This window comes from Anas acuta, chromosome 26 (assembly GCF_963932015.1).
Source record: "Anas acuta chromosome 26, bAnaAcu1.1, whole genome shotgun sequence".
In the NCBI taxonomy this organism is placed as follows: domain Eukaryota; kingdom Metazoa; phylum Chordata; class Aves; order Anseriformes; family Anatidae; genus Anas; species Anas acuta.
The window spans coordinates 2523296-2550142 of NC_089004.1; the positions used below are offsets into that span (position 1 = coordinate 2523296).

Genomic DNA, 26847 nt, shown 5'->3' on the forward strand with positions numbered 1-26847 from the left:
TCAGTCTCCAAATTCGTTTTATCACTATTTGTCAAGTTCATTATTTAAACACAGGATTGTATTTTGAATATACATACTTGTACAATGGTTTAAATTAAGGCATAATCCAGCTGGCTGATATTTTCAATAAAATGTCTCTGTTGCTTTTGAATCACTAATTGGTTCAGATTACCCCTGGCAAAAGTAACATAGTCCATTAAAGAGGAGATAAAACAGAAGAACAAAAATAACCCAGATCTCTCTAATCCTACTATCTAATCCATTTCCTACTATCTAATCCATTTGGGCCATTCATAAATTAATGTGGTGCAGGCCTTAGGACTCAGTAAGCCTTTCAAGAAACTCACCACTAAAAATCAATCTATCAGACAGGGCTTGAAGCTTTAGGCAGAAGCTGGTAAAATCCTGAACCCATGGTGTGGTTTTACAGAAAGCCTTTCACATTCTGGAGAAAGAATATTGTCCACCCAATGCAAAACAGATAAAGAGAGGTTAAACACCCAAAAAATACACGGCAAACTTTTTGAAGACCTAGCCAAAGAGATAATGGCTGAAGTTTAACAGACAGACATTCAAAGGAGAGCCTTTCAGCATTCAACTCAACATGCCAACTGGAGACTCTTAATTTAAAAGCATTGCCTCAGATCATGACACAATGATGATACTTTTGTAAATGACATTTTAGGCTCTTGAAATACTCTGAAAAGCATTTCTTCCATGCAATTTGGAATCATATTCTATATGTGATATTCAAATCATATTGCCTTTTTCAGCTTTAATGTAAAATATTTGAATTTTGAAATTTTAGGGAATTGCAATTTAAGTGTAGAACACAGACACCTTTGATGAAGCCAAGTGTTCTTAAATTGAATAAATGATATGCAAATCTCATCATCTGTGTGTATCAAAGCTGATGCGTAAACGGTTCAACCATGTTATGTAAGAAAATGCACATTTTCAGGAATACAAATTAAGACCAGCTGTACCTCAAATAGTTTTGCACCTCAAATAGTTTTAAATTCATCAATTTAGTCTTTCACAACGTCATTTAGCAAGAGGGGCAAAATAATAGGTTAGATCACAGCCTCATTTTGGAACCTGACAGGCCACACTTAGCTACTCTTGGGACAAAACAAAACATCCTTTGAAGCAGCTGATTAGTTACTGAGCAGCAAGTAGCTCTAAATCACGAGTGACTATAGCACCATATGTGTTCCCTTGGGAATGAAAACACCCTTTTCTTCAGAATTAATAATCACAACTATATTCCTTAAAGTTCAGCAGTTTGGATTTTTGAGCTTTTACTGATTCTTTTTGCTGTTTTACTTTAACGTTTTTCCTAGTGAAAGTACTGCCTATTAAGCTTCGTATACAACGCTTATATAATTACCTATTTTCTTATTTATCTGGCTTGTATTTTATTTCTTAAGCAAACATTCTTAATACACTTATTCTGTGACAAACACTTTATTTTCAGAGACAGCCCCTGGAGTTCATAGGAGTGCTTAGAGAGCTTCCTGTAGCTCCATTCATCCTGCCTTTTTAAACTAGACTAGTAGCCAACACAGATACCTGGAAGTAAAAACAAAGACAAAAAAAGTTTAAGAGATGCATTTAATGCACCACGGTAGTATAAATCCTTTCAGAGGCTGGTAATTTAACCATCCTCTGCATTTCCTGAATGTCAGCTTATACTAAAGCATTCCCTTGCATCAATGGCTTTGACGAGTAAAACGTGACAGTAGGCAAAGTGCTAAAAACCTATGTTTCTCTCAACTAAGCATTGTAGCAGACTTGTTCAATGCTTTTCCTCCGTGTTAACCTACACTATGCTAAAGCAGCAATAATAGCCACACAAGCACAGAGTACTGTGTAAATAAAGACTCTTAATACTACCCCGGTATAATGAAAATGCATCAGTCAAAGGCATTCACTTATAAAACGATCGCTGAAATCCATACATCAGAACCCTTGTAGAGCACCATATTTCTGAAATATATTTGAAGTGTATAGCTGTACCGAAGCTGGAGGCAGAACATTCTGCATTGTGTTTGATGATCAGACTCCCAATGAGGTTCCTCAATGAAGGTGAATACTACTGAACCAGTCTAAATACATACTGGCTTTACATGGATGTTTGTGACAGAAGATACGGAGTTCCTATCACATTGTTTATTCCAGCTGTTTTTGCTCTAGGTTTAGGCATTTGCTTTCAAGGTCGTCCTTGTTATGCCCAGCTGGTTCCTCACTCTGTGTGATAGAAATTTCCGACTGTTCCGTCTTTGTGTCATTATCAGCCAGCTCCTCTGCAGTCAAGGTGGGGCCATGCAGCTCCTTCACATGGAGGGTGGGATTGGTCATTTGCTCTGTCTCTTGTTGAGAGGCTGGTACATTGCTATCTTTGGGAAGCTCAGGGCAGTTGACAGGAGCTATCACCAAGGGAGGCTGAGGTAGGTCTTTCTGCAAATGGAAGATCACAGTTAGAATGAAGAAAATCATTAATTGTTACACTGCTGTCAAGAACGGTATTAACTGTATATAGAGATACACTAGGGTTTGCAAAAACTGTATTCAACTGCGTCCAGTTATCAGGTGAAGTGGTCAGATCAAATGGTCACACAAGGTGAAGATAAAAGGCACTTCTCTTACTATTCTTCAGTAGTGGACACATGCATAATGTGATCCTATTTTTGCATCTTAAAGTGCACAGGAGTTTTTTCTTCCAAGAACTTGTCTAATAATTTTTAAAAACCCTGTAAACTTTTCTTATTCACAACAATTTTGGCAGAGAGTTTCACGTCTACACAGAAGAAAAAGTTACTAAACTTCTAAAAAAGGTTTTGTTTTAAACTGTTGTTTGAATTCATGACTTCTAGTCTAAACTTTCAAGACAATTTTGTTAAGGCTAAGGAAGGGAAGGTATTATTACATGAGATGGTCCTAAAGAAATAGAGAACAACTTCCAGATGAACATTTGACTTTTTTTTTTTTTAATATAAATTTCTAAGAATGGTAAGAGGTAGCTGCTTGTTATGCTATACATCTGCATTGTACTTCTGGTAACCTTGTATGTTAAAGCTCTAGCTAGTCATCTGCACAATGGATTTGTTTTTTCCCCACCACCTTTTTATAAGCTCCAAATTCAGATATGTGGCTACAATGTATTGGCACCTTTAATACTATTAAAGTGTCTTTGCGCTAGGTTGCTAACGCAGAACAGTAGTGAAATGCCTAAAAGATTTGTAACCAGGAAATACTATTTCTCTAAATCAGAGTTGCAGGAATTTCTGAATTATTTTTTAAGTGTTCTCTGAAGAGGAAGAACTTTTATTTGCTAAGATCCTCCTGGGTCTCTTGCTATCACATGCCTGTAAGAAACTGACAATGCCTTTCATTTCTTTGATTGCAACCTTTCTGTGACATATTAGTAGCGGTTTTAGTCCCTATTTCTTGATTTATCAGTTGTGACAGTTTTCCAGAAACTTGACCTGTGTGAGGCATACAAAGGACTGCAATCCCAACTCAACTAACTGCATGCTACTTAGCTTCCTGTAATAATAAGAAACAGTATTTGCCAACTCAACCAATCCTAAAGTTTATGTTCTTACTGAAGAACCATGAAAAGAGAAGCACTACCTTCTGTAAAACTTAAGGGACTATAAGCAATCTATAATGAACTGATCTAGATCTCTATCTTCATAAGCTGTAGGCTACGAAAAAGATATGAAGATAAGTATTTTTAAGGAGTTACTTACCACAACAGTAATAATACTTTCAACAAAGATCAAACCAGTAAAAATTGTGTCAGAATGAAGGACAGACAGGGTCTACTTTACTTTTCACTAGCTAGTTTACGTGGCCATTAATATTAACATTAATATTAATATTAAAAGAAAGAAAATGAAAACATCACTGAAGCAAACAAGTGTGTAAAAAAGAAACAATCAAGCAAAACAAAAATCTTTGGTTTTGGTGGATAATACTACAATATTTTACTCAACTTTAATTCTAGTTAGGTTTTTATAATAATAGTATTTCTTGAAGACACTCATATCAAACTGGTATTCACCGCAAAGCCGCTGCCTGTCCAGAACATTGCAAGCTCCTTTCTCCAAAGAGCCACAGCAAAACTCGTGATTAGAGTGCAGGGCACCAAGTAGAGGAGAGCTGGCTGGCCCATCTGCATCAATGCCAAGGCGACAAAGGTCACAAGAAGGCCTATGCCATATGCTGGAAGGAAACAAAATAAGAAAAAAAATTCAGCTATAGCTCTGCTGAAGAAAAAACAATTAAATAGCTAAATAAGCATTTTAACAGGATTTTTATTTTTTTTTCCCCAGTAAGCACATAAAGCAACTTCTCCAAATTTTTTTCTGGCTTTTAAACAGAAGCATTATACATACACTATAAACTTTGACTACCTACTTTGAGATACTACTCTCTTTCTATTGGTAGTACAATGTGAAAGTAGTGTGATTGACCTAGTCCATACTGTGTGATTAAATCAATATCTTAAACAGTTTTAGAGAAGCAAAGTAAACAAATATTTTATTTCTCCTATTATATTTATGAATTCAGATAGAGACAATTATTTTGACCATATTATATTATATACTTGGTTTGGCTTTGACTGCTTCTTACTACATGGCAACATAACTTAAAACAGATGTATAATTTATTATTTTGTTTCAAATTACTGCTTGTATTCTGCAGAAAAGCAGAACAGAAGCATTTAGGATTTTATGTTGTAATTATTTTCAATTGCATTTTAAGAAGGAAGCTAAAACTAACTGATTTTTGTTCACAAGTAAGATTATTGGAATACTCAATAGTTTTATCCAGGTTTTTTTTTTTTTAATTATTGATAGTTCTTTGTATTTGGAGGTATTACATCCATTACAAAATAATTCATTACATCATAAATCAGATTTTTAGAACACACAAAAAGAACAAAGTCAATATCCTTGAACCTGAATTTTCATATGCCACCAACTCAAAAAATCTTTAATCAAGAAGCCAGAATGAGTAGCTAAGCACATGTAAGAATACATGTAGGGGTTACAGTTACACAAATCATGATCAGAAGTAGTTTCCTTTATTTATGTCAGACAAGGCAGCTCAAAAAAGTGATGTCATAATTCAGGAGTAGAAGGTCTAGCCTTTAAAGAACAAAGGAGTTTTATTTGCTTTATTACTTCTGTTTAATAATGAATGGAGCAGAATGATCAAAAAACAACGCAGTATGAGATCAACAGTATGCTTTTGAAGGGAGTGACTCCTCTAGATATCATGTTTAAGTGTCAAACATACCTATCGTGCAGGCTACAAAATAGACTCTGGATGACTGGACCTGAATATCAAACCTATGACAGTAGGCTACCAGTAAACCTAGGAAAGGAAAGAACAATTACATTTTCAACCCATTCATACATTGAGATAAATGAAAACGTATATCAAATTATCTATGAACTTTTAAGATTTTTTTTTTCTAATACTTTGGTACTCCACTATTTCAGAACCATGGCAGCATCATTCAGTAAGCCCCACAGCTTACAGAACAGTTACATAAATAGTCAAAGTTACCCTTAACTTAACACTTTTTATTAATATGCTTCTGCCTTTCCCTCCTGTGGGAAGGATCCCTCTCCACCCCACCCCATTTAAATAGATTTTTTTCCATGAAACTTGTAGGAATATAATTGTCTAAGGTTTTGCTGAATTTTGTTGAAACCAGGGATTGCAGAAACTTTGGTTCTGTAGAAATCAAAGCTAAATGCACAGTACTTTTGTGTGCTTTTTTTTTTTTTTTAAAAAAAAAAAAGAGTTCTTGATTAAAATGAAACAAAGTAAGTTTCAAAGCAATGCACATGAACCTGGTTGTTCATGTATTTTAAAGAAAACAAGAAACAAAAACAACAACAAAAAAAGTAATTGCTCTGGCAAATCAAATGCAGCAAGAGTTAACAATTGTACCACAGAAGATTATGCAGCTAGTGAAAAATAAGTTATTCACAGAAAGAATGCTGCTAGATGAATTGTCCACAGTATGTTTCATCACTAGAATGTAGATAATTCTCTTAATCTCAGATTATCCAAGTTCCTTGGATAATCAAGCTCCTTATGTAAGATTTAGTTCAACTCTTAACTCTGAAGCTTGGAAATAAATGATCCCGGGGACAAAGAATTAGAAAGCAGGCAGAAGGGAGGTCACAGTGCAAATGGGAAGCACTTCTTGAACTCCAATTACTGGTGAATTTCTTTTATTTTCAGGTGAATTGTCCATAACATCCACATGTACCCAGAGATGAGTTCTGGAGCTTTTCAAACCAATAGCAACTGCAAATCTACTCTGCCAAGTGCTGTAGCATATTGAGATGCTTTTGAATTGGCATAGTACTGGAAGAAACATGGACAGAGCACTCAGTGGCAGTTAATGCACAGTAAAGGTGGAGACAGCTCTCTGATGACTGACCACATGACAAGAGATGGCTCCAACCTAATGTTCTAAATGTTAATGTTGTAAATTGCTGTCATCACAGCCTGTTTTGCATTTTGGCAACCTATGGATGGGGATGGCTTCAAGTGGCTTACTAGATCATCAAGCTGACAAACTGGAAGCTTCATTTTAAGAATACAACCTATAAGAACCAGAGCAGTCTTCAAACAGACCATTTTGATGCTGGAGATGCAGGTTAAGTAGAGAAAGTGAGGTAGTAACAATGGACATTCATTGTGTTAATAACAAAACAATGAAGTTTTGAATAGCGAGGTATATGTGCACTCAAATCATGGGCAAATGGGCAAGTCACTTCCTCTATGATCTCACTATTAAAAATGTTTATATTGTAATATTAGCTGCTGAATTAATTCTTCAGTTTTCTCTACATTTCTCGACTTGACTGCGTGTGAAACTGAACCATCAAATTAGTAGGCATTTAATTTCTTATTGAAAGAGTAAATAGTGCAGAAAGAAAACAGAAAGTATACTTACAAATATATCAAGTTTATATATGTCAAATCAAACTTCCCACTTGAAGTGGAAGCAGAAGAATAAGCTAATATGACAGTGCAACAAGTACAATTAACACACTAAACAAGAAATACCTGGAACTAAAATGTCTCCAAATCCTAGGAGAGAAAAAGGCCTGTCACACAGAGCCAGTGGTGAAGAGTTCAGTCGTGGAACCTTCAGGACCATTGGGAGCTTAGAAAGAAAGAGACATAATCCTTATGAAAAGCTTTCTTCTCTACATACTGACACCAGAACTTGTTCCTGTTGTACTGGATCCAAAGGCTACACAGATATAGCAAAACATCTTTTTTTTTTTTTAAAAACATTATACATCTCATTACTGACAACAATAAAAATACAGTTAAGATGGGAGTGAAGAAATACTATTAAAAACAAACGGCCAAGACAACTTCTAGTATGATGCACATCTCAAAATACTCTATATTAATGTCAAAGTCCTCACGTGTAGTAGGTATCAACTCTGGTTTAACTGTAGAAACAAAATTAGACAAAGCTATTTCTTATACATGTGGCAGCTTATATTTGGTTCTACTGGTTGCAATGGATGTATCAAAAGAGCAAAGACTTGGGAAACCCTTTAAAAAAGTAATTTTTCCAATCACTTTGAGACTTGTTTTTTTTGTTGTGTGTGTATTCTAACATTTCTGTTTATTACATAACCTGCAGTGTTGAGGCACAGTATGACAAGATTCAGTGCAAACATTTCTATATTAGACTATTAAAGAAAATATATTTTGCTTATATTAGTGTTAAAATCATTGTATCTACTTATAGTATAATTATTCTTCCATACAATTAATTGTGTGTAAAATTTGAACTAAAGTGGGAGCAAAAGACTAGAGTAATTTTAAAAAAAAAACTGGTTTTCCTACAGATTCACTTCATATTTATTTTCTACACTGTAACTCATCATTTTCTACATCTCACCTACTTTCTTCCTCAACTCAGCCACATCATGTTGTACAGCTCTGTGCATGCAGCTGGCTGTAGTCAAAGGGTACAGAAGTGTTGAATTCTGACTTCTGTTTTCTATCTCCAGTTTGTGTTTCTCTCCTTTGCCTAGCTTCAGGTTTTCATAAAACAATTGTCAAAACTCGGGGGGACTGGATGGTAGGAAAGAGACATCATATGCATTTAATCTCTTCAGGTTAAAATGGATATGCTTCATTAGAAATTATATTTACAAATATGCTCACATACTTTTATGAAACTGAGCTAACCAGCTTCCTTTTACTGAAACTTCTACTGAAACTCTTTAAAAGCAAGATAAAGGAAGACCAAAGCTATCATGAAGAGTCACTAAAAGTCTGCTTGGTCCTGTTTCTCTTGTAGATTTCCAGAGAGCTTAGGAGTGCTTATTTCCATGTAAAATTCTTTTTTGAGTGGCATATCCATTTCAGACCCACAGTCTTTGAATTTTACAGAAGTTGAAAGCTTAATAGCTAGAAGTTAATGCCATACTTTCAGACTACGTACAATACCTTTTCATGAGTGGCAGAATCAGATGGGCCCGCAGCTACCTCCACCATTATACTCTCCCCAGTCTAAAGAAAAAAATGGCAAAATTTTGAATCAGCACATCAATCAGCAGGCCAGGGATTATTTAGGAATACAGTGAAACATATCATTACCTTTTGCTCTGTCTGCAGCAGGCAACAGAAAAATATTTTACTTACCTTTGTTAGAAAAGGTGTGATAAATACAAAGAATACATCATAGACAAAAAGAACCAAGAGGAGCAAGGTGCAACCCTGGAAGAGACAAGATACTTGGTGTGTATTTATATACTATGCGTTAGTTAGCAGCAGCATATAATGAGCAACTTGAGTATTCAGAATAAAAAAAAATAGGACTAAACAAGACACCCTAATTTTTCTCAATTCCTGAATATTTTAAGTGGAAGAATCTCATTTTGCATGCAGCAAGAATATAATTATTGGATACAAAGTTATATATTAGTCCCTCAAATTCTTTATCCTGTAAAATCTGAAAATTATGTTTCAATTTGTTAGGAGATACTAAAAACTTATGCATTTTCTCTGAATGATGCTAGGCATAGTTTGAAACAGCATCTACACTATCTCAGCCAATTTCTACAGGGGACCAGACTTATAGGTGAAGATAACTTGGAAAAGAGTTTGAAGAGCTGCCTAAGAAGCAACTAAATGACTAACGCTAATTTTTATTTTAGAATACTAATTAAGTTCGAGAAGATTTGAAAATTAGAACATTGCATCCATCTTATGTCAAATTAAGGGAAAAACAAAACAGAGTGGTGGAAACTACTCATATCTGATTTCCAGCAAAATGACATTGAGAAGGAGTGAAAAATCACAGCTGACAGATCTCAAGAAACAAGTCTTTATGAAGTAATCACATTTAGTAAAATCCGAATCATATGGTGCCTCAGAACTTTGTGTGTTTAAATCAAAGACCTGTATCATGAAATCATCACTGTATGGATGAGAAGTTCACTGGTTCACACTGCTGTAGTAGATAAAGTAAACCATTTTAAAGTAAACCAAAATTTAATATCTCTTTAACATCCATACCTTAAATGTAGGCAGGCGAATTGTTTTCAACATGTAAAGACAGAAAGCAATTCCTAAAGCATCTTGCAGAACCCAGGCCCACCTAAAGGAAGAGAAAATTTATATTTTTGCAGGAAGCAGCAGGACAGTCAGACCAAGCTGTTTTCACTAAGGACCTGCTTGGGGAAAAAAAATAAATCAAACAACCACCACCAAACCAAAATAAAAATTTTATTACAAGCTCTTGTTTGCAATCAACATTGTAGTCATCATGGACTTACAAATATGAAGTTGTACTGGACCATCACCTAAAGAAATAAATTAGACAACTTGTACCCAAACTTCTATACCACTTGTGGAAAGCTGCATGAAACCAGTCAGAGTATTGGCTGGGAATCCAGAACCAATGAATCCTGAATTTTATGGAAGAAACTCAGGTATAGTGAAAGACAGTTTCCCATAACTTAGACCAAGGAGAAAAAGATGAAGCACATCAAGAGCAACTATGAATTTTATATCTAATTTTTTTTAACACTTAAAATTACTCCGTAACAAAATGAATTAACGCAGATGGTACGCATCTTTCACAGCTTCCTCAGAAATATGAGAATGGAAGTTCCAGGGTGTTAAGATTGCAAGTTTTTTCTTTAATTTGACAAAAAGTAATCAATAGAAGTCTCTAATTTCTTCCAACTCCTAGATTCTGGATAGGTTTAAGCTTCTACAGATGGCAATAACATAGTATAACATAGATTATGGTCTTCTTGCATAGAAATTAAAATATACACTTACTGATCTTCATTTCTGAAGATTCCCCAGACTACACTGACAGAGATACAAAATACTGCCAACAGCAACATCCGGACCTGTGGACGCTTGTGAAAATAAGGCAAGTTGTTGTCTGGAATTCTGAAAACGAAACACAATTGGGTACAGTTACATATGTAGTTGCCCTCCTCCTTCATAAACATTTTGAAACACAAAATCACCCTGTAAATCCCTTAATTACCCTATACTATAAATTTAAATTTTCCCATTAAAGAACTTACAAGTTGTCACATACCTACACTTTCCCAAGGGAAATCTTCTTACAAAAGGAGACAGACAACTGTAAAGTCCAATTGATGCAGCCAGGCAGAATATTCCTATGATAACATAGACTGACAAATAAAAAATAGTAAGTCCACAAATGATAAGGTAAGAGATGCTTTCTTTCAATCAAAAAGCCTGAATAACGCTTAAATTTCATCAGTGAAAATTAAACAGACTTCAAATAACTGTTGATTAGATTTATGCTCTTTAAATATCTAATTGCAGGTTAGTTTACTCAGGTACTTTATGCAACAGCTGCTTTAACAGATCAAAAGCTCCTGGCTACTATTTTTAAAGTAAGCTTTAAATCAGAAGCCAGAGACAATTTACTGTGAAGTGTTCATCTTCTCACAATTGGTACACATAAGTGTCATAAGGGAACAATTAAAATCACTCAGTAACAAAATGAATCAGATGGTATGCATCTTTCATAGCTTCCTTGGAAATAGGAGAATGGAAGTTTCAGGGTGTTAAGGTTGCAAGTTCTTTCTTTAATTTGATAAAAAGTAATCAATAGATGCTTACCTTACTTATAAAGCTAGAAAAATCAACTTGAATAATAATAGAAAGGAGAGTATAGGTTTGAGAAATCCTTTGATAAAAATGCAGACTTAGCGTCTTACACCTTTATTCTACTTAACAGATTTTAATATTTGAAAGAAGTGCTATGAATACCAAATCCAACCTTACTAAAGTAGGTACAGAGGTCTACTCTGAGGATTTTCTTAAAGTGTTTAAATCATATAGCAATGAGAAAAGATGGTAGAAGACAGCTGTTTTGTAATCACTTCTACAGTAAAATTGTTCTTGAAGCAATGGCAGCCTAGTAGCATTGAAAATGTATCAACAGAAATATAACTTAAGAGTACCTAAGTGGTCATAGAAGAAATAAAGGAGGACCAGCATTGAGCAGCACATTACTACAAATACACAGATCATTATTGGAGTCACATCAACTGTTTCATCATCATGTTTCTCTGCCCCATCATCACGTTTGTGCTTCATGTATCGCCTGAAAGAGTAATATGGCTATAATCAGACCATTACTTCGGCAAGAAAATGGCACTGAAACTTCAGTAAGAGTTACATGGACTTGGAAAAGATGACACTACACCAACACCTGCACGGATTTCCACTGAAGTCAGTGGAATTCAACATTTTACATGTATGTATGAACACCAGAATAATCTGGTGTAATAGTAATCACAAAATTGTTATATCAAGAGTACTATTTTTCATTCACTTACAACTCTGAATCTTGAAAATTCCCACAGAACACACTGCTGACTTCAGAAGAAATCCTGAAATCAGCTTGCATGAAGTAAATGTTGGAAATGCATAGCATATATTTCCTCCCCATCTACTTGCTAAAAGTAACCATAAAATTTCAGTAAAACATTTATAATAAACATCATATGTTAACCATCTGTTTTACACTATACTAGTGAAATCAAATCACTATAATTTTCATAAAAGACCTTTAAAAATGACTCTTTGCAAAAGCCCAAATAGCCTATTCCAATCCAATTTCCCTTTCAAGTTTTTCAAATGCTTGGCTTTTTGAAAAAAGGCAAAACACTCAAATACTGTACATGAAAATTATACACCACGCTCAAGGGCTCTCAGATGTTACACTAGTATCTTCCCATTCCAGTTATACAGAGTCTCCAATCAGCTGCACAGCTACCAGGATGTCTTTAGAGGACACCACCACCGTGGTTCCATCCCACCCCCATCAAAAGCATAAGAAGAAGAAATCTGGCATATTATATTCCCCATACTCACTTTTTCACATCTCTGCTTCCCGCCCAGTAGCCTCCAATTGCAACAGTCCCCACGGCCATGACAAATATAATCACCATGTTATAGTCAAGCACAGGCTCATTTGGTGCATACATTGCCCCTTTCACTGACCTCCCAAAACTCTGCAGAGGCAAGCACAAATTCAAAGGAACTTAGTGATCAGTTTTCAGTTAGAACTACCCTGTTCTTTAAGTCTCCCAAGTTTGTTTTTGATATCACTTTTTCCCAGGAAAGGTATTTAAAAAAAATAAAAAATAAAGGCTATATGTCAAGGGAATGCAAAGAACACCTTCAGAGATTCCAAATATAAACACAATTTAAGGAGACATCTTTCTCTGTGATCTAGAAGTACTACAGACATCTGCAGTTCTGCTTCTGCAAAACTGCCTTGGCACATCCAGGTCTTCCTCTGCTGCCTCAGTTCAAGAGAAGATAGAGATAATGATACTACAACAGTGAAAGAGCTTACACATGCTTTACACACACCTGTTTTCTTTTACACCACTAACATACTTGTGAAGTTAGCTTCCTCATCACACATGGTTGAACTCCTTCCTGCTGAAGTGAACCAAGGTGATGTGTTCCCACTGCCAACAGGTATTCAAAGTACACTACCAGATTGCAACTATTCCAAAGCAAGGCTCCCCAAAATAAGTACAGGATGGACACTTCATAAAACATAACTAGATAAAACATAATATAACACAGTCTTTGCAAGTATAACTCTACAGATCCAAAGCTCCTAAGATGAGCTTCACATACTGTTGACCAATAACTCATTTGAGATGGTATGAAATAGAGTATTTAGTATTGAGCTTACCTTGCCAATATCTAACATATCAGAATAGCTCAGCAGAGCAACAGGAATATCAATCTCTTCATACTGACTCCTGTTACCCCCAGGAGGAACCTGAAAGACAGTTCAGATCAGGCAAAAATATATTAATTTCTGCAAAGACTACATCAAAAGGGTTAAAGTTTTTAGAATATTTTCTGAATTAAAAGGAAGCAAAAGGGACAAAAAAAATATAATTTAAAATTATCTTTACACAGGCAAACCACAGAAGAAATAACCCAAAACACAATACAAAACAAAAAAAATACTGCTAATGCCTTATCAAAAATCTTAAACCAACTATAAAGATGCTGCACTGGGGCCATGTGGCAAGGGCTTGGTAGCAGGAGGATGCAGCGGTGGCCTCTGTAAGCACAGCACAGCAGCTGCCCCAGGTCAGATCAGACCCAGTTCCAGCCAGCTCCAAAAGGGACCCACTGCTGGCCAGAGCTGAGCCACGTGTGATGCTGGTTTTGCCTCTGGGACAGCACATTGCAGAAAGGGGAAATACTGCTGTGCAATAGCAGCTGAGAGAGAGAGGAGTGATAAACAGCCCTGCACACACCAATCCTGAAGACCTCACCAAACTGAATGAGTGGGAAAAGATGGCCAATTCACTTTAGCACAAATATAAAGTAATGAAACTTGGAAAAAGTATTATAAACTATGCCAGTATGTTCCTAAACTCTGAATTGGTGGTTACCACTCAGAAAGAGATCCTGAAATCATTAACAGTTCTCTGAAGTTAGCAGCTCAGTATGTAAAGGCACCCAGAAAAGTCAAGAACCACAGAATGGCTTGGAATCTTTTTGATTCCAGTATTTCATAAGATGTGAGGAAAATTCTAAGCCTTTGACTTCATGTTACAGAGGCTCTATGCAGCACTCTGCCTACTTAAATTAATATATCCTCTTGTTTCATTAATATTTTCCTTCAGCTGTATTATTTCCACACATGGCTAGGCAAGGCAGGAAGATGCATGAAAATAAACATAAATAACATGTGTGTATATTTAAAGAGGAGCATCTGATACCAGCAATAAACACTGAAAATAAGACAGCATCTAACGCTAGAGGAGCATCAGTAATCTACAAAGACAGAAATAGACTTACCAGCCTCTCTCTGCTAACAATCAGCAGCCCACGAGCTCCATTTATCTGAGCAAGCCTCACTTTCTCATAGAAGGTGCAATTCCCTCGCATCACCATGGGGATTTGATTATTAAATCCCCCGTCAGGTACATCAGAAGGAGAACACAAAACAGATGCTGTCTGATCCTGCAGCTGCAAGAGTGACTGAAAAGAAAAAATATTTTATACATATATAAAAAAATAGAATCAAGAGCAAAAAAGCACAGGGTTTCTAAAAGACAACTTGGAATTTACAATAAAGTGAGAGTATTCTCAGAGAAGCAACAGTGTTGTTCTCTCTGTAGAGAGAGCAGGTAATATAGCGGGGTGGCTCTGTAACAGAGGGGCAGGATTGTACAGAGCTTGTAAATTGACAACCCAGCAGAGGGCCTCTTAGTAAGGATTAAGGGAAAAGCAAACAGAGAAGATGTCATTGTGGGAGTCTAGTATAGACCACCCAGCCAGGATGATGACACCGATGATTCTATAAGGAACTAAGGGATATCTCTAACTGCCTTTGTCCTTAAGGGTGACTTCAACTTGCCAGACGTTAAGTGGGAATACCACACAGCTGCTACAACAGATCCAGGAAATTTGAAAAGCACGTTGATGGTAACTGCTTGGTACAAGTACTAAAGGAGCTGTCTAGGAACGGTGATCTCCCAGATTTGTTGCTTGTAAACAGCGAGGGTCTCATGAGTGAAGTCATGAGAAGTGGCCACCTATCACCACCGAGTGGGAAAAAAAAGTCATCAGCTTACACAGCTCTGGATAACACAGAACACACGTGACAGTTTGTATTTATTCCTAAACTTAACAGAACTATGAATTTAGGATATCAGGAAGGTCATGTGGTATCTTTTTGTATCACACTAACATAAAAACTTCTTTCTAAGCACAGGTAAGTTCTATTCTCATTTAATTGATCATGTGCAAAAGAAAGATTGAACCTGAAATAGTTAACTCTCTGCATGCTACTTGGAAAGAAGTACCGCCATCACAGCACTGTCTAGGGAGATCTTAACAGACTGAAAATATTTTTCAAAGCACAGCAAGCAAATTAGGTGTTTCAGATTCTACTAAATCCAAGATAGGAATTAGAAATTTCCCCTATAACAAAGGCATTTTTGTATATATTCTTTTCTTAATACTTAGCTAGGTACTTACAGCTTTACCCAGATCATGTGGCAAATGGGCCCACTGTGAGTTGAAGAGGATACAGTAGTCTTTTCCTTTGCTGCTCCCCTTCTCTGAAAGGACATGTACCATTCCATACTCGCAGTACACCTGAAAGTATAACAAAATTCAGCACAAGAAGTTTGGGTCACATGAAACAGCTTGCTGTCAGCTCATCTGCTTTTTACTTAAAAGAAAAACAGAAGACTAAAGTTTCCAGGTCTGTGCAGGGAATACAGTGGAATTCGTTATCACTTCCATCATACTTCAAACAAAGAATTCAGATACCTAAGGCAGATTCCCTCCTACACAGGAACTGGTCAGAGAATCAAATGAAGTCTCCCTGAATATGGCTTTAAAAACAACAATCCCACCACCAGGAGATTCTGTTCCCCTCCCTCTTCCTTCTGTGCCACTTCATGTCACACTGACCTTCACTGAAAGGAAGTTGTGGGGAGCTGGGGGTCGGCCTCTTCTAATAGAGAACTAGTGATAGGACTAGAGGGAATGGCCTCAAGTTGTGCCAGGGGAGGTTTAGGTTAGAAATGAGGAGATGTTCCTTCTCAGAAAGAGCAGTCAGGCATTGGGATGGGTTGCCCAGGGAGGTGGTGGAGTCACCATCCCTGGGGGTGTTCAAGGAAAGGTTGGACGTGGTGCTTAGGGACTAGCCAAGTTCTGACCATTGCAGTCCCTGTAGAAAGCTTTAAATGCTTCGTTCACATTCAAGAGACTTTTTGTCCTGCTTTCTGAACAATTCAATTTTGAGTTTTTTTTTTTTAATTAAAATGCACAAATCCAGATCAATGCCTCTTTTTGAAGCTGGAAAGTCTTGATCTTTAACTGCTGCTTCAGGCCTTCAAGCACTTAAGTTTCTCTGCAAGAGGACTGTGAAGTACTGCTGCCAGGTAACAGACTATAAAAAGATTATGTGCATTGACACTGCACTGCTTGTACAAACTCTTAAGTGCCCTGAAGGGAAGGCAAAAGCACGGGGTTGATTTCCCATCACATAGCTGTGGTGGGCTGACCTCAGCTGGCAGCCAAGCCCCCAAACAACTGATCGTTCACTTTTCCCCTGCAGCATGGGGGAGAGAACAAGAAGGGCAGAAATGAGGGGGAGGGAGGGGGGGGGGGAAGGTAGGTCAAGCCAAATACGGTTTAAGAAGCAGAGGATAAAAAGAAATAATACAACTAAAACCAACAACAGCAAAGACGTGATGCAAAAGCAGTCACTCACCACCAGCAGACCAAAGCCCAGACAGTCCCTGAGCGGCAGCTGCTTTGGAAAAACTCTATCAAGTTTTTTTGCTGAGCACAAAGCTAGGTGGCTTGGAACAACCCTTAAGCCAGCTCAGCTGTCCCAGCTGCATTCCCTCTGAGCCTCTTGCCCACCCCCCCAGCCTAGTTGCCAGGGATGCAGGATGGTAACAAACAGCAAAGGTCTTAACACCGTGCAAGAGCTGATCAGCAACAGCTAACACCTACACTGTTCTGATCACAGACCTAAAATGCAGCTCCTCAGGGGTTTCACGAAAACTGCAGATGCAGAGCAGGAAGAATGACTGGCAAGACAAAACCCAAAAGCCAGCGTGACAGAAGGAGGAAACCTAGAAACGCTCTCTCCCTTAATCCAGCCTAGCAGTGCTTTCATAGCCCTGTGCTGAACAACTCAAAGCCAACTCATTTTATCTTCCTACCAACTGCCTTCATGTCCTACTACCCCCTACCCAAAGACCCAGCTCCTGTTCCCATTCTTGGCTATTTTTTCTTGTCCGGCACTCTATGAGCAGAGCTTTTCCAGCAGCCTGTATATTCACAAGATCCCTCCATGTAGATACCCTAAAATGTGCCTCGGCATCTGAAACACACGTGTCATCTGGAAGACCCTTTCTCTTTTAAACTTGGATGAATTGAAAGATTTCAAGATTATGAGAGAAACACAACAGACTATCCCTAACCACACTGCTGTGCTGGCTTAGACTAACAATTTTAGATAGAAAGGTGTTGACAGATGAGCCTGTCACATCTCCTTCTAACATTCATATGTTAAACAAATTAATGGTTTGATAACAATACGCTTGTACAAATACATCTTATACATTTGTGTCTTAAGTAGCTGCTGAGAAACACGATGACAGACACCTGGAAGCAAAGCTGAATCTTAACGTGCTTGTACTAAAATTCATTGAAAGAATCCCTCAGACATTTCTCCCCGTTTATTTCAAACCTACTAAGTGAATGCTCCGCTGCACCCCTGGAAACACTCGCAACAAGCATGCTTTCTGGAACACTTTGAAGAATTGTCTTTAATTGTAAACGAACTCCAAATTGCCTGGAGAATAAACTATACCATTTGACAGCAAAGGGGTAAAGAAAAAATCAACCCCAAATATGCAGGATGTAGAAATATTTGATCTTTAGCTCTTATGTATAATTAACTTTGGATAACTGATGCAGCAGTTTTCTTCTTCAGTATTAGTGTTCATTCGGTTCTCTAAAATGCACCAGATTTGTCCTGAAGTGTGCTGGGCATAGCAGGCTACACTGCCTATTTCAGTGCTGATTAAGGCCCTGCTGATTAAGACCAAAGTGCAAGTTTCAAGGCACAGCTGCTTTGGAAAGGGAGATATCACCATGCAGAATGGTGGTGGAAAAAAAAACATATTTAGCAAAACCAAACAACAAGAAAGATACCTACTTGTCAGTGTGCTTCTTTAGCTCGTATCTGAGCTATTTAACCACAGCACCTAAACCACTTTCATTTCAACAAAAGGAAGCATCGCTAAATAATAGCCCACAGTCATTATCTTGAACTTCTCTTGCACAAGTAACACAGCACAGAGACACTAGTATAGATATAGAAATGACCAGAACAAGACTTCTTCCTGCTTATTGTTACAGAAACTGTCTGGGTTTCAAAAGGACTGCTGTGGTTTAACTCAGCAGGCAGCTCAGCACCACACAGACATTTGTTCCCCTCACCCTACCCCAATGGGATGGGAGAATCAGAAAGAGGTAAAACTCACAGGTTGAGAGAAAGACAGTTTAATAGGACAGAAAAGGAAGGGAAAATAATAAGTAATAAGAATAAAAGAATATAAAAAGAATAAGTGATGCACAACACGATTGTTCACCAATGCCCAGCCAGTCCCTGAGCAGCAGGGCCCCATCTCTGTCCAATCTCCCCAGTTTCATTGCTGAGCATGACAACACATGGCATGGGATATCCCTTTGGCCAGGCTGGGTCAGCTGTCCTGGTTGTGTCCCCTTCCAGCTTCTTGTGCACCTCCAGTCCTCTCGCTGCCAGGACAGCATTAGAAGCTGGGAAGTCCTGAACATCATTAATTTTCTTCCTAGTAGCTGGCATGGTGCTTTGCTTTGGATTTAGGATGAGAATAATTCTGCTAACACACCAGTGTTTTAGCTATTGCTGAGCAGTGCTTACACGATCTCATCCAAAACCTGGACAGCTTGGTTTTGAATATTACATGCACAGCTATCTCTAAATGCTTCAGGCAGTTTTGCAGGTGCTAGCTACCTGCAGCAGGACGGCTTTATGCATTTGAACAACCATCAGCTTGTACAGTTAAAGATCTGGCATTTATAACAAACTACACATCTTTAAGAGGAGAGAATAGGCATAGGGTGCGTTGCTCCATTTCCATTTATATGACTGGAACTCATGAGAATCCCCAAGAGCCACACTGAAGACAGCAATACACAGTTAGGCTTTCTGAGCACCTTAATGGTTCTTAAAAGAAATACTAGGGGAGTAAAAGGTTCCTACTGTGCAGTGCTCAAAACACTTCAGAAAGCTGTGCACTTGTGTGCCAAAAGACAAGTAAAATCAAGGATGAGGGGAATTAAATGGAATATGATCAAGGCTGAAAGCAGAAGGTGTAAGGAGTTACAGATTGTCCACAGAGGACAGAAATGAACGGGGATTAACAAACATTTTTACAATGCAATTATCACTTAGCATCAAAGCATAGTTCTGGAGTCTGTTAACAACCACTTCGATCCTGTTCTCATTCTCTTCCACCTAAGGAGAATCATGGGCATTAGGGTTTCTTTTTGTCAGCACTGTAGGGCTTTGATGCTTCCAGTTTTGTTTTTGTTTACATCACTAGGCATCACATTGCCAGAGGAAGTTCAAAGCAGTGAGGTTGATGCACTGGGACAGCGGCAACCTTTGTTACTGTTCATGGTTCCTAGAGATCACTCCGTATCCTGGATTAACCTATGAGGAAACAATCTCCTCCACAGATCCTGTACAACCTTCCCACAAGCCCAAAAAGCACTTTTCCAAGGGTTTTGGAAAAGGCTGGGCTTGATATCCAAGTCTGCAGGAAAAAAATAACAGCTGGTATGATAAATTGTTTTCAGATTCTTGCTTCATACAGTACATATGATTTAGAAGATTGTGACAAGCTTAAAATGGAATAGGCTTCTTAGCCTCAAATAGAAGTAACTCCTCCCAGTTCAGTAGGGAATTATCCACTTTCCATATGTAAATAAAGAATGCTTGTATGGTAACAGAACATTTACAATCAGACATCCAGATATCCCCACAAGCAAGATTTCTGCAGAGATGGCAACCTGCTAGAATGGTGGCTTTCTGAAAACTGCCCTACAAACAACAGAATTTACAATACAAAGCTGCAAAACAAGGTAAAGGTTCTCACACAGAAGCATCAAGTCTGAGGGCACAACTTAAGACAGTTGAGCCAATCTATTAGTTTGTGGCACAAGAAGAGCACACTTGTTTGCTCTGAATCTCAGACCCTTATGTGGTCTATTTAATGCATTAAAAAAGCAGATCACTCCCCAAATTTTGCCCAGTTACTTTCTGCCATGATGGTGAGCTAATGCAGCTTGCAGACGAGCAGCTGGGCTTTTAAGTTAAACGATGGAAGAAGGTGGAGAAGAGGAACTCAGCTCACCAAGTTTCTCGAGAAACTGCAACATGAACAACTGAGCCAACCTACGGGCTCATTCTTGCTGTTTGCTCGTCTCTGCCATGTCTCCAAACTCACCTGGGCACCCCATACACCTTTAACTATCTAAACCTTTGTTTTTCCACAAAAGGAAGAAATAGTCACAGCAGGACAATACAGTCTGTATAACTTTAAGGGATTACACTTCATGGTGAAAGTGTAAGGCAACATAGAAAAGGGCAAATTATACTATAAGGAGGTCACACAAGTCTGGATGCACATAGAGAGGTTGTTTTACAAGACAGGGCTATAAATTTGTACGGCAGTTATCTAGAGGAGAAGACAGGACTTATTCATGACCTGCCTCTGATTTCACAGCCTTCGCAGTTCTGCCAACATAACAGACTGGGGAGCTAGGCTTGAGTCAGGTCACTGAAATAATCAAAACTAAGAAAAAAAATCTCTGGAGCATTAAGTTTATCACTCCAACACTCCAGTTTCTAGCATAATCTAGTAATGCCAGCAGAAAAGAATGAGGCAGACCATGGTACAGGAACAGCAAGTTATTACCTTGCCCTTGCCTTAGGGACACTGGTTCATTGAGTTACATCATAAGCAGTACCTCGGTCTGTATAAATACATGGTTATATCTTGGTCTGTGTAAATATATGGCAAGTAGAACTAGCACACAGTAAATACACACAACTCATTGTAAGAGCTGTCAGTTTTGTCCTCCTGGAATAATCCCATTCATCAGCTTTGTCCTCCTGGAATAATCCCATCCATCAGTCACTTGTGCTCACTTCAGTACAAGTGCATCACAGCACTCTTCCCTGCCTCCAGCTGAGGATGAGGTACTAGCTAGAACTCCTACAGGCAAGTACAAGAAATGTAAAGCACTGCAAAATCAGAGCTCTTCAAATAGTTTTTGAACAAGCCAGCTTGGATACCTGAAACATTAGTAGCTTACAATAGGTAAGTGACTGGGGTCACTTTTTCAAAGGTGATGGTGAACTCCATGCCAGACCTCAACCCCTTCTTATACCTTATTAATCTGTGGGCCTTGTGTTGGCACTACCAGTACATGTGAAGCATTATTAGAAACTGAAAAATGCACAAGGCAGGTGAAAAATTAGGAGGAGAAAGTATTATGCAGATGTAAGAAAAAAAAAAAAGTACTTTAACTGGTAATCAGCTCATTCTGTAACCAAAGATTGCTTATAAGGAAACATTAAGGAGACAGTAAGAGGGAAAAATCAAACCATCACATTAAGATCTTGCACCAAGAAGACCCAAGAAGAAATGCTGCTCTACAGAGTACCTATAAGCATTTAAGATATCTTAATGATACTTTCAGAATGCAGAACACCCGAGCTTAAAATACACAAACTATGTACTGTGCCACAACACAACAGCTAAAAAGCCCATTCTCTCCTGTGTCAGGATTACTTGCACGACTTGTCACATGTGTTTGTAAGACCTGGGAAAGTTTGTCCCACAAAATTTATTTCTACGGTAGAAGAACGCAGGAAACAAAGCTATCTGTGGGCTCAGCAGAAGCCCCGTTTGTTTTACTACGGGGGATTTCTCAAAGATCCATCGGCTGGGATGACCCCAACGCCAAAACCCACCCCTGGGGAGACCCCAGCCCCAAACCCATCCGCTGCCCCGAGCGCTGTTCCCAAGGGGCTGCCTGCAGAAGGCTCGGGCTGAGCAGAGCCACGGCGCTTTAAGAACGATAAAGAACACGCTGACAACTGCGGAACAAAGTAACAACGTAAGGACACTGATAGCTCACAGAGAACACACAGCACATACGGGGGGGGGGGGCTGCGGTCACGGCCCCTTCCCGTTATCTACCCAATGCCCCTACCCCAGCAGGGCACCCCCAGCAGCAGGGAGAGCCCAGGACGCTCTGGGGGCGGCCACCGACGGCTCACCTGAGGCAGCAAAAGGAGAAGGAGCCGGGCCTGGAGCCGGACCCGCCGCGCCGCCATCCCGGGCCCCGCTGCGCCGCCGCCCGCTTTTGTTTCCGCCCGGGCCAGGCCGGGCCCCTTCCGCACCGGTTGCCTAGCAACCAGACCCGGAAGTCCCGCCCCTCTCCCCGCGGCCAGCCAATGGGTGTTTACCCGGGAGGCGACGTCACTTCTGGCGGCGGCAAATGAAATGGCGAACGTCGGCGGGGGTGGCGGCGGTGGCGGTGGCGGCGCGGGCAAGATGGCGGTGAGGAGGGGGCTGCGCCGCCACGGGGGGCGCCGGGCAGCCGCTCCCCTCGCTCTGCGCTCGTCCGGAGCTGCCTCGGGGTGATTTCCGTAGCGGTGCTGTAAAGAGGGTGGTGTAAAAAGCGCCTGAGTTGATCGGGAGGGAAGGGGGGTTGGGGGGGCGTTGGGTTGGGTTGGGGGAGGCTCCTCTTTAACCCAGCTTTGCCTTCGCTCCGCTGCTGCAGGATAAGGAGAAGAAGAAGAAGGAGAGCATCTTGGACCTCTCCAAGTACATCGACAAAACGATCCGGGTGAAGTTTCAAGGGGGGAGAGAAGGTGAGCGGCACCGGGCTGGGTTCGGGTACGGGTGCCCCCAGAGTGAGGTTCTCTGTGCATCTCCTCACGTTATGACTCCCTTGCTTCTGGGGCTGCGTTCTTCTTTCCTGCTTTCTTTCGAGGAAAGGCAATGGATAACGGGTGCTTTCATTCATTACAATTCGCTATTTACTGGTGTGAAGCGTATCTCCTTTGATCTTTCTGTTAATCCCCTGGCTGAGATTTTATCTCTGTATTTCATCTGTGCACCTTTTTTCACCTTCTATTAGTTCTCGTTCCTTCTTCCTGACTCCTTACATTTCAAGAGTGCTTTTAAAGCAGCAAAGAAACATACTTAGGTGTTAGGATTCACACACCTGTCTTCCCTCTCATCTCTTAGCTTGCTAAAATGTGCCTGGAGTTCTTAGATTGTTTAATGGTATTTCCATGTCTCTCCATCACTTCCAAAGCAGTTACGTTTCCTTCCTTATTTGCTCCTGTCGTATTTACAGCTATCCATCCGTGAGCATCTGATAGTGCCACCTGCAGGCCACCTGTTTGTCTGAAAGCTAACAAAATGCTGCGTGGGAGATGCTGGACGTTAGATTTGCAAATTTGTTTGCAAAAATCTCATTTAAAGTCTGGTGGGCCCTGATGCTTACAGAGTTTTGGAAGTTATTTGTACTCTACTGTTAAGTGGGGGGGTGGTTTTTTGGTAGTTTTTGAGCAATGTTCAATTCTGTTGAGTCTAATGGTTTAGATTTTCTTCTCAGAAAAATCATGCTATTACTTTTATAATCTTCATTTAACATCTCAGATACAGGAGTCTGTTCCTTGGTTTGGGCTGGTAGCAATGATAGTAATGCTGATAATCAAGTATTTTTCAATAAGAGAGATCTATCTGTGTAGTCCTGCAATTTTAGTGACCAGTGAAGAACTGTGTTCTGTTTTAGATTAGAACCACTGACTGTCTGCAGTGCATTCCTATAAAGCTAGTGCTTATGCTGAAAAGGTTACATCCCAGAAAAGCACCTAGAAAATTGATTGTCTGAGGGAAGATATTAAAAGTTTTTCCTCCTTTTTGACATTCCACTTCTGTAAGGGGTCTTTTTTTTTTTTATCTATTTTATGTTTTGACTTTGTATTGATTTGTTATGGTGAGATATTCTTAAAATGCTCATAAAACTGGCTGAAAACTCAAAATGATCTTTAAGGCATTAACACTTCTGTAATTAGTTGTAAAAACTGGAATACAACACAGGCTGGGTTCTCACACTTCTGCATTTTTATAAAGTGTGTTGTTTAATATCTGTCACTCTTTTTGATCCTCTTGCTTGAGGGAGGGAATGTATCTGGAGAACTGAGTGAGTTCTCAACCTTCTGCGTTTCTGTGTTCCTGGTTTTGGTCTTTAATTATTCTTTTGTGTGTGGTTTTTAATAGCAAGCGGCGTCTTGAAAGGATTTGACCCTCTACTGAACCTTGTGCTTGATGGCACCATTGAATATATGAGAGGTAAGTAATACACTATCTCTGTAAAGCATCTTTCCCCCCCACAATGATTCACTTAACAGAAAACGTACGGCTCTGTGGGCGAATAACCAAAAATTGCAGGTTGACAACACCTGAACAGAGAGTCGTTGACAGGAATGAAGCATGAATGGATGAAATAACACACGTTAAGCCTATTTTCTGTTGCAGAGCATTGTTAGTTTTTGCTTGAGCTCCTGTATAACTCATTTGGTACTCCTGTCCTATAAAGCTGGAATGAAGAAGGGTTCTCTTTCAGATAGGCAGAGTGCCTTTGACCTGGAGGGTTGCCAGTCTTGCACAAAGCATGAGAAGCATTTTTTCAGCAAGAATTAGTATTTTATAGTCTTATAAACTGTACTGTAAATGCAATCTCTGCATACCCATGGAACTAAAGTCTTCTGTAGCTTCTTAGAGTTAATAGAGCTATGATTTTTTTTCAGAGTTATAGGATATTCTGAGTTGGAAGGGACCCGCAAGGTTTACCAAATCCAACTCCTAGCTCTACACAGGACAGCCTGAAAATCAAACCATATGTCCACGAGCGTTGTCCAAATATTCTTGAACGCCAGCAGGCTTAAAACTGTGACTGTTTCTCCAGGGATCCTGTTCTAGTGCCTGACCAGTCTCCCAGTGAAGAACCTTCTCCTAATACCCAACCTGCCCCTGAAGCAGCTTTATGCTGTTCCTCAGGTCCTGTCACCCTTCCGGTCCCCATCATGAGGAAGCTATAGGCCACTATGAGGTTTCATTTCAATCCGCTGAAAGTGTTTGTCTGTAAGGTCATTTGAAATGGTATCAGGATCTTTTTTTTCTTCCTTTTTTTTTTTTTTAATGTTTGTATCTATGCTTTTGGTTAGGTGAATTAAAGAGTGAATTTGTTAAAAGATAAATTTGTTGCTTTGAAAGCTAATAAAGCAATAATGTGCTGAAAATGTCAGATGCTGCATTATTTCTGTAGTCTTCTGTGCTCAATTTAAAAAAAAAAAAAGCAAGCTGGGAAGTCTGGAAAAATAACATCTGTGCTTCTTGAAGTTGAGGGAATTTGGTTTATCTTCCTTATGTTGCCATTGTAACTATGGATCTCTTTTTTTCAGACCCAGATGATCAATACAAATTAACAGAAGACACACGTCAGCTGGGACTTGTGGTCTGCAGAGGGACTTCTGTGGTTCTCATCTGTCCACAGGATGGCATGGAAGCAATTCCAAACCCTTTCATTCAGCAGCAGGATGGCTAATGGCTTTGTGCTATCTCTGAAGACTTCGGGGGGGGTACAAATCATGGAGGAAACTATCAGTGTGTGTGAAGCTCCCTGATTTGTGGGAGGAGTTTGAACATGTTTGTTAGTGTGAAAAACAGCTTTTATTTTTGTGGTTTTCCATAAGTGCAGGAAAGGGTGTGGTATGCAAGAAGTAAGTTCTGACTTTTTTCAAATAAATGTGAAGCTCTACAGTGTTCAGAGCTGACAGGAGAGAATATGCTGTCTAGGAATTGTCAGAAATCCTCTTGATATTGTGAATTTTGAAACAACCACATTAAAATTAGTAAAGAATGCCCCAAATATTGTTTATATGTTGTGCATCTTTAAATACATTACAACTGTTTTTAAACTAAATGGATTTGAATAGATTAGAATGTGTTTTTCTTCCTCTTAGTTTTCAGGACTCAGCTGGGAAGCATTTTGTGTTGTTTTAGTCTTCCTTCTTTAGATTTTGGTCTCTTTCCTGCTTGTTCCAGTGCATGCAGGAGAAATACTTCCATCATATGATACCTTATCACCTGTACAAGCTACATAGCTAAGAAGATATTTTCTAGCACTTGTTGCACAGATCACAACCCAAAAAATCTGCAACTGGAAGGCTCCCACACTTTTGCAGGAAAATTGGACTAACTTGTCATGTGATTGTGTCTCAGCTGATTGATGTGAACCTTATGGAAGTGTCTGTTTGATAGTTGAAACTTTAGAGGAAGCATGTTCAGTTGTAGGCAGTGTCTGGAAATACTGCTGATTTTTATATAACAGAACCATGAGGGGATGGCTATAATAATTTGATTTGTAAGTAAACACTTTATTTCTTTTATACTTCAAATAGCAGGACTTGAGGACTTGTGAGTGAATAAATGCAAATTAACTTGTTTCTAAATGTCTGTTTGTTTGAAAAAAGGGTCTACATCTGCCATTGCAACTTCTCCATATTTCTAAACTTAAAAGACACTTGTTCAAGGGGTGGGCAAAACAAAAGAAGTGACCAGATCAGAAATA

The 26847-nt window shown here is 39.0% G+C and overlaps 2 protein-coding genes across 3 annotated transcripts; one reads left to right on the plus strand and one right to left on the minus strand.

Annotated features, from left to right (window-relative positions):
- On the minus strand, positions 1-22635 carry SPPL2B (signal peptide peptidase like 2B). Of its 2 annotated transcripts, none has more exons than XM_068661783.1 (15): positions 22478-22634; positions 15592-15711; positions 14407-14589; positions 13280-13369; positions 12442-12581; positions 11526-11668; positions 10628-10724; positions 10357-10473; positions 9586-9667; positions 8710-8784; positions 8515-8577; positions 7105-7204; positions 5311-5388; positions 4070-4230; positions 1-2460 (listed from the first exon to the last, which is right to left on the minus strand). In XM_068661783.1, the coding sequence occupies exons 1-15, from the start codon at positions 22532-22534 to the stop codon at positions 2173-2175; spliced, it is 1794 nt and encodes a 597-aa protein (XP_068517884.1). In that variant the 5' UTR covers positions 22535-22634; the 3' UTR covers positions 1-2172. The 2 variants fall into 2 exon arrangements, with proteins under 2 accessions (XP_068517884.1, XP_068517885.1); XM_068661784.1 differs by having other exon boundaries at positions 2320-2460; positions 4002-4230; positions 22478-22635.
- On the plus strand, positions 22629-26728 carry LSM7 (LSM7 homolog, U6 small nuclear RNA and mRNA degradation associated). The gene is made up of 4 exons (XM_068661794.1): positions 22629-22760; positions 22984-23074; positions 24495-24566; positions 25679-26728. Exons 1-4 carry the CDS (start codon positions 22704-22706, stop codon positions 25819-25821), a joined length of 363 nt encoding a protein of 120 aa, XP_068517895.1. The 5' UTR covers positions 22629-22703; the 3' UTR covers positions 25822-26728.
- The last annotated feature ends 119 nt before the right edge of the window (positions 26729-26847 follow it).